Below are 12,260 nucleotides of genomic sequence, written 5' to 3' on the forward strand. Positions count from 1 at the left end.
ATTCAAGATCCCAACCATCGAAACATGATGCCACTGCAAACGACGTGCAACCTACCGAAGGGGAGCAACCTAATCCGAACTAAGTCTAAAGATTTTTATTGATGTCATGAGGTAAGCAAGAATGATTTAGTTCCAAACATATATAATTTCTATGTCTCTTTAGAGGAAATGATGAATCTGAGGATTCCAAGAACCAAGGTAATAGCCGGACCAATATTTAATTGATATGCAAACTCCTAATCCAAAAATTATGCCACTATAAAATTTCACAAATCTACATCTCTTATGTCGTTGTATTTCTATCAGTGCTTAGATTTGCTATCTATTTTTTCTCTTACGAATTTAAGAGGGGGTTAATTTTGTTAATAAAATGATGTAAAGGGGGTTAACATAAGGGAAAAAAAAATCTCATGTGCCATTGTCTTCGCCCCCCCTATGCTTAAATCCTGGCTCCATCCCTGGTGGGATGCGATGGTGTTGGTGGTAGAGGATGAGAATGTGAAGGCGGAGGGAGGTGGTGGTAGTAAGGAGACCAGGGAGGCCAATAAGCAACATGAGTGGATGCCGTGATGGCAGATGACAGACGGGGGATTTGGGGAAGAAGTAAGACACGTTGACATGTAGGCCCCACCTTGAGGAGAATTTATGTAGCCCAATTTTTAGCAATTTTGTGTCTGTATGCGGAGGGGGGAAGCCTTCATATATTTTGGTGATCGTACTCTTGGCGATGAAAATATGCAGCATACATGCAAGCGAAGATATTCGAGCAATTTCAAGTGAAAATTCCATGCTCCTCGAGCAAGCGCGTTTTTCATTTTTGTACTAGCAGCAGCAGCTGGGCTTAAATAAGAAATTCTATTACCAGCACAATATTTTTGGCTTGCCAGCGCCACCAACGTAGATGCATGCCCGAGGAGCTTGGCAGCTACCATCGCGCCAAGGGGGCACAGGAGTACGTTGTTATCATGGCATGTCAGTACGTATTAATTTTGGCACGTAGCAGTGCCATCCATGAATGAACGAACGAACGGATGAACGCGCGCGACCAGTTCAAACAGAGAGCGGATGATAGACGAGTCCACGCAACAACAACAGCAGACATCTTCCGTTTCTCCCAAGCGAAAAATGCTTATTATGTCAACCGTTGACTTGACTGGCTACCTAAACACCAGATGGATCTTCCACGGGCTAAACGTGTCGGCCGACAGAGTCAAACTTCCATCGCATCCATCCCGCCCGCCCACGCCGTTTGGCAACTCCACCGCACACCACTATTGGCCTGTATACAACACAATAGAAATTCGAAGAAACTCTAGAACAAGCCGTGTGGATGGATATCCTCCCATTTCCCATCATCTACCAGATGTCTGACCCAAAGACTCAACCTTGCGACCAGGAGTACATCAACAAACCGATTTTTTATCAAAATGAGAAGGTAGCCAGTGAATGAGGATAAACATGGGTACAATAACTGAGAAAAAAAAAGGCAAAGATCTTGGGAAGTTGACCTAGAGAGCCGAGGACGCCGGCCGGCCGTGGGACTCTTCAATGCTGGGCCGTTGAGTGTCCTGCGATGCGTGTCCTAGCGGCGGTAGGTCTGGCCATCGATGCCGCGTGTCTCGCTGGCCGGCGGGCCCCGCGTGGCAGCCCGGACCGGGCCCGTTGAAGCGCGCACGGCACCCCCACCCACTCCCCTCTCTCCGTGTGTGTGTGTGTGTGGCTTTACTGGCGTCACATGCCCCCCCTCCCTCCCTCTCCCCTACCACTTCTGTCCATTTGCCAAAAGCTTAGAGTTAAAGCACGGTGGGGGAAAAACCGGATTAACCTGTGGCAGGCTCCGCGGCGCCGGCGACGAGATCCTGGGGCGGCGGGGATGGCGCCGGGGAGGCGGGGGCGGAGGCCGTGCTGCTGCTGCTAGTGGGAAAGCGTGGAGGGTAGTAGGTGGGTGAGAGGGACCGACGGACCGACGGACATGAAGGCCCTGCGGCGATCCAGCACCTCGACCTCTCCGTCCTCCTCCTCCTCGCCCACGGCCGCCTCGTCCCCGCCCTCCTCCTCCTGGATCCACATCCGCTCGCTCCTCGTCGCGGCCGCCTCGTCCAACTCCTCCTCCTCCTCGGCGGCGGCGGCGGCGGCCGCCGCGGCCGCGGGGAGCTCCGTGCCCGCCTTGGCGTCTGCTTCGGCGGCGGCGGCCGCGGCCTCGTCTTCGTCCTCGCCCGCCGCCTCCTCCTCGCCGCGCTCGGATCGGTGGGTTCCCTCCCCTCCCCCCTCTGGATTGGCCAAAGCCAGCGAGTAAAAATGCCAACTTTTTAGCCTTTCCGTAGCTTCTGATCTGGTGCTATGCACTCCGGCATACCTCGCTGTAGTTGAATTGGTGGCCTGGAGGCCACTGAAATGCTCGAATTTGTTTTTTTGCGTTCTGTTTCGATCCAGTCGAGCTTTACATTGCAGCCTCGATTAGAGTAGATCGTGTGGTGATGGCTTGGCTAAGTCCTTCAACCACTTGTCATTTCTACGAATGAGTTAGCTCTATACTTTATTCCAAATATGCCTCTTTTGTGAGTTTTAAGTATGCGAGGTATGGTCCGGCCTAGTGATAATGTTAGTGGTCAAATTACAGACTCCTTGGTCGCCTTAAGGAATTAGTTCAGGTATCGATGCGCATTGGTGTTCGAATCGAGAGGTAGCTTGCTTGCTGCCAGCTTGAATTTTGGTGTTTGAATCGAGTGGTAGCTTGCTTGCTGCTAGCTTGAATTAATAGCTACTACTTCAGGTTGCTTTTGTTGATTCTTAATGTTAGATGTCATGGTATGTAGGACCTTGGGGGTGACCTTGCCCCCCAAGGAAAGCAAAATTTTATCCCAAAATTATACTGAATAAAACTTTAAAAATTAGTAATACTGAATATGTTATGCTTTTGTTTGGTTTGATTGATAGTGAAGCTTTCACACTGAACGGCACGGCTACCTATAAAGTTGAGCTAGTTCCTTCTGTGCAATTGTGCTAACGTGGAGTTACGGAACGTTGTCAATCATGAACCATCTAAGCTTGTGTGCCACAAACCAGTTCCCAAAACACATACATTTAGGTTTTACTTATTATCCTGTTGCCTTTCAGCTTATTTGTTTTCACCAACGTAGTGATATAGTATAAAAAAACTACATATAAATGATCATACGTTCTCACTGAAGTAATTTCATCTATGCTGACCCGAAATTTTCTCTCAACCTGACTGCAGCCCCATTTCGAGCTTGAGCTTATATGTTAGAAATTAATGTAAGGTTTGGCTATATATGGTTGATTTGAAATATGGGTGAGCAGTATAAAACCTATTGATGCAGTTAACATTAACCTGTCCCAAAAGTTGCCCAATTTTAGTATAATAGTAATTTCGAAAACCGTAACTGCAGGGAACTTGTTCCATATGAAGCTGATTTGATAAACTAATCACCTCAGTTTTCTTAGCAGTAGCATCTTCTGTATGGCTAAGGATTTCTCATGCACACTGTTTTAAATTCAGTATGATGCATTTAAATAAGCATGAAATTATGATTGAACTAAGGACTTGAAGCATTCACTATTTAGGTGTCATATCTATCTGCCTATGAAGACGAAATATGCACGTCATGGCACTGTAGTATATACTAGCCAGCTAGTTGGTTTGCCGACTTTCCGTTTGTTGACCAACACCTCTGCTTATGCTCTTTGCTAAAAGCATATCAATTTCTTTTGTCAGGGGTGGAATTAAATCTCCATGGTCTCGAAGGAAAAGGAAAAGAGTACTTTCTCGTCAACAGTGGGATGGTCAATTTTCGGCCAACGGGAAACTTCGTGATGGGGGAAAGAAGGTCCTAAAGAAAGTTCGTAGCGGGGTAAGCATAGTTATCCATTTGCATTTATGTCATCCATGTGTAGTACCACTGAAACATTTTCTGCATCTTACAGCTCAATTCAGCCTACTGAAAGTTACATTTTTTTTTCCTATTGTACCAGGGTATTGAACCAGGCATTCGGGCTGAAGTTTGGCCCTTCCTACTAGGAGTGTGAGTTACTTGATCTCTTCTATTCTGAGTAGAATCTGTAAGATTCATATCTTTGACCAAATTTGAGATGTCAGCTACACCCAAATATACCCCAGAGCACCTTGTTGGTTGATGATGTAGTCAATTAAGCAAAAGACAATTGAGATGATCAGCAGATGTTTTAGGCAGTAAATAGGCGCATACAGCTGTAATAATACAGTAATAGGTTACCACCAAGTGCTATCCTGCAAAACACAATGTGCACACATGCGCATGAGCTTGGATAGTTGTCTTTTTGGGTGTGTCATGCATGCCTATGGTCGCTGCTGCTGTCATCAGCACACTTGTCTTCATCATTGGAAATTTGGAATGCTTGGCTTAATCTTTCGTTGGTACAACCTGGCTTATGAACTAGTCAACTAAAAATATAGGATGGGAAATGCGGTGCTAGTAAATCTCATACTAATGGATCTTGTAATAAGCAATGGGTGTGGTCTTATGGCCTTATCTTGTAAACATGGGTACCAATCTTGTAAACATGCTGTAAGTATCATATTACACGCTAAGTCATAACTTGACTTATCAGCATAGCATGGTGTCCTAAATTATGTTTAGACTGTGTTAAAATTTAGTTTGTATGCTCTTATTCAATATACTTTGCCACTTCAAATCCAGAGAGATTTACCTTGTCGATTTTGTATGCAGCTATGATTTAAATAGCTCTGAAGAGGAACGGAATACCATCAGGGCTAAAAAAAGGTACTGTTCTTAATCACTGAAGAGTATTCTTTGAAATATAAACTGGTCTTTGCTTTGTTGGTGTGGTTGAATGCATGGTTTAAATTAATCATAAACATTTTCTTCAGTGCGCCATGACACCCTTTGTAAAGAACTGAAAATATGTGACACTGCATAGCCATAAACATTTTGCTCAGCACTATCCTATTTCCCCGATTAGTTGACACATGAATGGTGATGTGAATTTGTAACTGCCTAAAGCAAATGACTGAGTAAACCAATGATGTTCTACTGTTATCAATATCCTGCCTAGTTTTTGGACTGACATAGCTTTTGGTTCAGGAAAGAGTATGAAAAACTGAGGCGGCAGTGCCAGCACATTCTGAATGGGTACAGAGGAAGTGGGCTGAAGTCAATAAATGAAGTGAATAATGAGGAGTGTTCTGCTCAAGGAAGTGGTGCTGAAGGATCAGAATCACCTTGTTTTGAAGATGTCAATGTCGAGAAGGCGTCTAGGTCACTCGAGGAACCGAAGCCTGAACACAGCGAGGCCGAGCAACCGGAAATCACTATGTGTGATGATGTTATAGAATCTATGGAAGAAGACACAAGCGAGTTGATTGATGCATATCCATGCATAGCAGAGTCAGAATCTTCTGATTCCGAATCATCGGATGAAGATGACTCTGGAAGGATATCTGTGTGTGGCGAGGAGAGCTGCGATCCGGATCCTAAATTTGCCAGGAGTAGTTCGTTCAAGGCAGATATTTTTCGGTTTAGCAGAACCCCGGAGGACTTCGCGACATGGCAACGCATCATAAGGCTGGATGCTATCCGGGCAAATGCGGAATGGATTTCGTTCTCCCGTGACCAGGCTGAAGTCCCCAAGGAGAAAGCTCTACAGTCTGCAGCATCTGTTGGGTTGAAAGATTTTGATCATTTAGAGCCCCATATGATTTACCATGCTGCTCGGTTGGTCGGACTTCTTGAAGCATATGCGATCTACGATCCGGAGATTGGTTACTGCCAAGGTATGAGTGATCTCTTGTCACCGATAATCGCGGTGATGGAGGAAGACGACGCGGCGTTCTGGTGCTTCGTGGGTTTCATGAGGAAAGCCAGGCACAACTTCAGGCTGGACGAGGTTGGAATAAAGAGGCAGCTGAAGATCGTGTCGCAGATCATCAAGCGCAAGGACTCGCACCTGTACAGGCACCTGCAGAAGCTGCAGGCCGAGGACTGCTTCTTCGTGTACAGAATGGTGGTGGTGCTCTTCAGGAGGGAGCTCACCTTCGAGCAGACCGTGTGCCTGTGGGAGGTGATGTGGGCCGATCAGGCGGCCATCCGGGCCGGAATCGGGAGGACCACCTGGGGGAAGATAAGGCTGCATGCTCCGCCGACCGACGACCTGCTGCTCTACGCGATCGCGGCCTGCGTGCTGCAGAGGAGGAAGCTGATCATCGAGAAGTACAGCAGCATGGACGAGATACTGAGGGAGTGCAACAGCATGGCCGGGCAGCTGGACGTGTGGAGGCTGCTGGACGACGCACACGACCTGGTCGTTAACCTCCATGACAAGATCTGATCTGGTGCAGGTGCCCGCTCTCCCTCGCTCTCGCGGTGGCGGCAAAGGAGGCCTCGTCGGAACTTTTGAGGTATCTCTGCTGCTGCTGCTGCTCGTCGAAATGGTTCTGTTATCTTCTGTCAGGTTCCCGGCAGGCACACGAACGAACCCGCTCCTAGGTATAGAGGATGTTGTAACCTAGAGCCCTCGCATACGAGGCACTGAAATACGACTGCTATTCATTGTTTAACCTGTTATAGGCGAACCAACAGATTTTTTTTCACGGATGACGGTTTCCTTCATCCACGCTGAAGGTATGATGAAGTAATAACCAGCGCAGAGGTGGCTTTGTGCGCAGTTTGTCCATGCAAGGGTCCAAAACGTTCTCTTCTGTGTAATGGTATGTATGTTGCACTTTGCACGCCTTGGTAGCAGCGGTACTTCCTGTATGCTGGAAAAGTAGTCGTTTATAATAGATCTGATCTTTTCGCAAAAAAAACAAGAGTCCGAAGTGTCTCATTTTCTGGCCTTGGAAGGTTGATTTTTTTGTCAGTTTATGGGTCCAACTTACTGTAAAACGGCTCTAAGTGTCAGACTTGCATGCATACTTGCCAGTTGCCACCTACTGCTTTTGAACACAGTACATATTCAAGCGCTTGTACATACGCCCATACACTCACCCTACCCCTTTGAATACTTTCGAGATTGAGCCGGCATTTCATCGATACCACCTATTGCTTGAGTGAACCGTTGATTTCAACTTTTTTCTGCGAGGAGATAATTTGCAACATCTTTTTCTTTTTCGGTGAGGAGATAGATTGCAACATCTGGGTAAAAAAGGTATTAGAGGTGTCGTAGAGAGGGCAGGCTCCATGAATTTAGTGCACCCGTGGCAAAATGTAAAATGGGGCCCATCAATTTTTAAGAATCATATGCCTAAGAAATTGATTATACAGTACTTATTATTCCAAAATCACCAATTTCTTTTTTATTCCAATGTAAATATACGGTACAGTGCATCAGGTATCAATGTGATTACTTTCTGTACAGGATTTCAGAAAACAAAGAGCATATGTATTTTTTCTTGAGAAAACTTCTGATCTATTCATCTTCAATCATGGCAGTATAACGAACACCAGACATAACAAAAATTACACCCAGATCCTTAGACAACCTAGCGACGACTACAAATACTGAAGTGAGCCGAAGGCACGCCGCTGTCATTGCCCCTCCCTCGCCTGAGCCGGGCAAAACTTGTTGTAGTAGACAGTCGGGAAGTCGTTGTGCTACGGACCCATAAGACCAACACGACAGAACATCAACCGCCGATGATGAAGAGTAACGTAGATCAGAAGGATCCAACCTAAAAACACATGAACGTAGACAAACTACGACCAGATCCGATCAAATCCACCAAGGACAGATTCGCCGGAGACACACCGCCACACGCCCACCAATGATGCTAGACACACCATTGGAACGGGGGCTAGGCGGGGAGAACCTTATTCCATCTTCAGGGAGCCGCCACCATCTCGTCTTCCCGAGTCGGACACAGACCCTAACAAAACGCGAAGAAACAACTGAAAACAGAGCCCTCCCGCTGGCAAGGGCCGAGATCCACCGCGCCGCCATGTCCCTAAGGCCACCGGAGATGAGGCGGACCGCTGGTGGCGCCGACAGGAGGCAAGGGAACCCTAGACTTTTCTTGGGGAGGAGGCTATCCTTCTACTAGACAAAGGGTGAATTTTATTAGCTTAAAATGAAGCATCAAAAGAATACAAACATGATGAGCACATATCCGGATTCTGCATAGTTAGGATGCACACAACCAACACAAACACATACAAAAAAGGGCATGCAAATAGTGAAGTAATATAAGACCAAAGCTATGCATGAGCGAGAAAAAAAATAAAGAAATAAAAAAATGTAAAGTGACCAAATCCCTGATCGGCAAACTACATGAAAGACGATGACCACATGTCGTGGTATTTACGCGGTAAATGCCATGGGGTGGCTTATCTCGTGTGGTTAGGTGCCGATGAGCACTGACGATGTCCGGATGCGGGATTAGGCACGAGCACTGGTGGACACAGAGACGTACCCATGTTTAGGGCCCTCATATGAAGGTAAGACCCCTACTCCTGCAAGGATCACTATGATGAACACAAGGTGTACATGGTTGTTCCTAGAGCCGTATCAAAGGAGGAAAAAGAGGGCACTAGCTGTGCTCCCCCCTCGAGTGTGTGTGGTGGAATGAATGAGCCGACCCTCTCCCAAGGGGCTCCTGGGAGGCCTTATACTTGGCCTCTCAGATTACAAAATGTTTGAGAAAGAGGGGTGGGCCTCTGCTGCGAGTGTGTTGTCCTCCAATGGGGCCCGCCGGCTGCTGGGTCCCGCCGGTCGTGGAGCTCGCTGGGTTCTCGGTACTATGGCCTGTAGGCCGTGGCGTCACGAGGTGTGTGGCACGATGCCTATATAGTGCCGGGCCGCTCTGACATAGGCCATCATGGTCAACGGTACCGGCGTCACTATAGCCAAGCTCCCACGACATGGATGGTGTCTTGTCGTACGGTTGGATTTGACAAACGCTGACCCCGCCGGCTGCTGGCTGTGGCCAGCCGGTCGGGCAGGATGCCACGTCCAGTCGACCCTAAGCGGGAAGAGTCGGCCGAGGGGCCAGCCGGCTTGAAGGAGTTGAGCCGTCCTTGAGCCTACCCGAGGGTCTTGAGCAGAGGGCCTCCACAGGTTTCCCCCAAAGACAGGTCGTAAACGGTGATCGTAGGTCTTGACGAAGACGAGCCCGACTGGCGAGGGTATCCAAGCCGGAGACCGGCCAGACTCCAAGAACGCTGGCTGCATGCGGCCAGCCAGGCCAACGCTCAGTTGGTGCCGAAGTTGAAACACTGATAGGCCTGTTGATTCGTACTCCATCGCAGGCCCGCCGCGTGCCACGTGCAACTCAGAGAGGGGTTGAGGCCTGCCGGACCACGCGCGACGAGGCGTCGCCGCTATCCCAGCCCGCAAGCAGGATTAGCTGTGGCCCAGCCTGTTGCGCTTCCGCGGAGCAATAAATGTGGCCGTGTATTTCGGGGTAGTGGGGATCGTGGGCATAGATGATCCCACTACCCCCACATTTCCTTGGGCTTGGTCTTTAAATGGAGGGGGAGGGGGAGCGTCCGAGGCACTCCGCGCCTAGCCAAAGCTCACCCTGCCCCTTTGCTTCGGCTTCCTTGCACGCCTAAGAGCTTCCGCCGCAGCGCCGCTCGTCCTTGCCCCGGGTCCACCACGCGGGCCCCCACTGGGGAACCTCAGTGGCTTTCTTCGCATCACCGCCACCGCATCCATGCCCCCGCCAAACTTGGAGATGGACGGGCGAAAGGGCTCGTGGGAGGGCTCGACCACCATGGAGGACATCCCGCGCGTGCGCCGAGCGCGGAAGCTCCTGCCGGCAATGGAGGTGACCGTCCGCGCCGCCAAGGACGAGTTGGTGCCGGAGCCACAGGATGGCGAATACATGGTGTTCACCACACACTTTGCCTGGGGCTTCAGCCTCCCCGCGAGTACGTTCTTCCGAAACTTTCTAACTTTCTTCGGTCTGCAGCTGCACCACCTCGGCACCAATGCCATATTGCAGCTGTCGAGTTTCATAGCCGTCTACGCGGGATACATCGACATCCTGTCGATGACTGATGAATAGGATGATGGCCCACGAGCGCATCGGGACAAACTTCGTCGTGACGTTCATCACGCGTTGGGTGCAGCCCCTCCAGCACCGGCCGCACAGGATCTGCGATATGAGCAGCCAGTGCGACCCCTGCCGGACGTCGATCACCGAGCTAGAGCCGGCTGAGATCGCTCGCCGTGTCAAGTGCATCACCAGCGCCAGGATTTTGGTGGACGACCGGTTTTGGGGCATGGAGCCCCATTGTCGGAACTTCCCGGCGCCGGCGGTACGCTCCTACCTGACATCTTTTTTCTTTCTTCCTTCTATCCCACACCTCACGCCGTCTCCGACTGCAGATGTTCCCGTGCGAGCAGACAGACGACGGGCCGCACCCGTTGAATCTGATGCCAGAGCGCACAGAGTCTGATGTGGAGGACAACAAGAAGAGCTAGAGTCAGTGAGTTCACGCCCTTCTGCTCCGTAAAAGATTGGTCCAATGACAGCTTGCGTGATTCCACCGATGCGGGCGATGCAGTGGCCCCACTTGAGGCGACCGACTCTAGCTCTGATGCCAAGAAGCGGCCACAACCGAAGGGGGGCGACGACCCTCTGGTTGGGAGACAGGCGGCCGAGTCGCAGTCACAAGGGAAGTAGCTGGCGGAACCACGGCCGACTGGGAGGTAGGCGGCTGAGGCACGGCCGACTGTGGGGCGACAGGCTAGAAAAAGGTCCGCACCACTACTACTTGTGAGCTGCATTGGGATTTTCCTCGAAGAGGAGGGGATATGCAGTATAGTAGAGATAAGTATTTCCCTCCGTGAGAACCGAGGTTTATTGAACCAATAGGATAATCATGCAAAGCTTCATGAACAACACCTGCACACACAAAAGAAAATACTTGCACCCAATGCCGGAAAGAGGGTTGTCAGTCCCCTTGAACTCGTTACTTGCAAGGATCAAATCTCGTATAGGTAGATGGATAAATTGCAAAACAAAATAAAATAAATAAAATTACATCAAAGGAACTTTGGTTTTTGTAATATGATTAAAGTAGACCCGGGGGCCATAGTTTTCACTATAGACTTCTCTCTGGAACGCATAGCATATGGTGGGTGAACAAATTACTGTTGTGCAACTGATAGAAAAGCGCATAGTTATGATGATATCCAAGGCAATGGTCATGTATATAGGCATCACGTCTGAGACAAGTAGACTGACTCCTTCCTGCATCTACTACTATTACTCCACCAATCAACCGCTATCCAACTTGCATATATGGTATTAAGTTCATGAAAAACGTAGTAATGCCTTAAGCAAGCCAATCAATTTGAATAAACTTTGTCGTTTTACCCTTAATGGCAACAATACAAATACGCATCTTTTGCCCTTGTGTCACTGGGATATAGAGCACCGCAAGATTGAACCCATCACAAAGCACCTATCCCACTAAAGATAAGTCAATTTAGTTGGCCAAACCAAACGCATAGATCGAAGAGAAATACAAAGCTATAATAATCATGAATAATAAAGTTCAAAAAAGACTAAATTACTTCTCATGAATATTCATATCATAAACCCACAATTCATCGTATCCCAACAAACACACCGCAAAAGAAGATTACATCAGATAGAACTCCAAGAACATCGAGGAGAACATGTTATTGAAGATCAAAGAGAGAGAAGAAGTCATCTAGCTACTAGCTATGGACGTGTAGGTCTGCGGTGAACTATTCACGCATCATTGAAAGTAAACAAGGATGATGTAGAAGCCCCCCGTGATCGATTCCCCTTTCGACAAAGTACGGGAAAAGGCCTCCAGATGGGATCACGGAAGAAAACAAGCTTGCGGCGGTGGAAAAAATGTTTTGGGTGGCTCTTTGTTGGTTTGGGAACATTTCTGAATTTATAGAAGTGGAATTAGATCAAATAGAGTTGCGTGGGCCCCACAAGCTCAGGGGGCCCACCTACCCCCTCAGGGCGCATCCCTCGAGCTTGTGGCTCTCTCATATCTCGTTTGGTCTCCTCTCGAAGCTTCTATGCCCCCCTTTGGTGCGGAGAAAATTAATCTAAAGATTTTATTTTCTGTTTGGACTTCGTTTGATATTGATTTCCTAAAAAGCCATAATAAGAAAAAAAAACAACTGACACTGGGCATTACGTTAATAGGTTAGTCCCAAAAAATGATATAAAATTGCATGTAAATGCATATAATACATCCATGATTGATAATATAATAGCATGGAACAATGAAAAATTATATATACGTTGGAGA

The 12,260-nt window shown here is 48.3% G+C and overlaps 1 protein-coding gene across 1 annotated transcript; it reads left to right on the forward strand.

The window, feature by feature from the left end:
- Window positions 1–1,760: 1,760 nt before the first annotated feature.
- Window positions 1,761–6,695, forward strand: LOC123112791 (rab GTPase-activating protein 22). Its single transcript, XM_044533886.1, has 5 exons — window positions 1,761–2,247; window positions 3,737–3,872; window positions 3,994–4,043; window positions 4,728–4,781; window positions 5,103–6,695. The coding sequence occupies exons 1-5, from the start codon at window positions 1,973–1,975 to the stop codon at window positions 6,343–6,345; spliced, it is 1,758 nt and encodes a 585-aa protein (XP_044389821.1). The 5' UTR covers window positions 1,761–1,972; the 3' UTR covers window positions 6,346–6,695.
- The last annotated feature ends 5,565 nt before the right edge of the window (window positions 6,696–12,260 follow it).

This window comes from Triticum aestivum, chromosome 5B (assembly GCF_018294505.1).
Source record: "Triticum aestivum cultivar Chinese Spring chromosome 5B, IWGSC CS RefSeq v2.1, whole genome shotgun sequence".
In the NCBI taxonomy this organism is placed as follows: domain Eukaryota; kingdom Viridiplantae; phylum Streptophyta; class Magnoliopsida; order Poales; family Poaceae; genus Triticum; species Triticum aestivum.

Bases quoted from the DNA above. Each gene is read 5' to 3' on its own strand.
- LOC123112791 (XM_044533886.1), top strand. From the start codon at position 1,973: ATGAAGGCCCTGCGGCGATCCAGCACCTCGACCTCTCCGTCCTCCTCC. The intron at 2,248-3,736 runs GTGGGTTCCCTC...TTCTTTTGTCAG, and splicing joins TCCTCGCCGCGCTCGGATCG to GGGTGGAATTAAATCTCCAT. The intron at 4,782-5,102 runs GTACTGTTCTTA...CTTTTGGTTCAG, and splicing joins ACCATCAGGGCTAAAAAAAG to GAAAGAGTATGAAAAACTGA.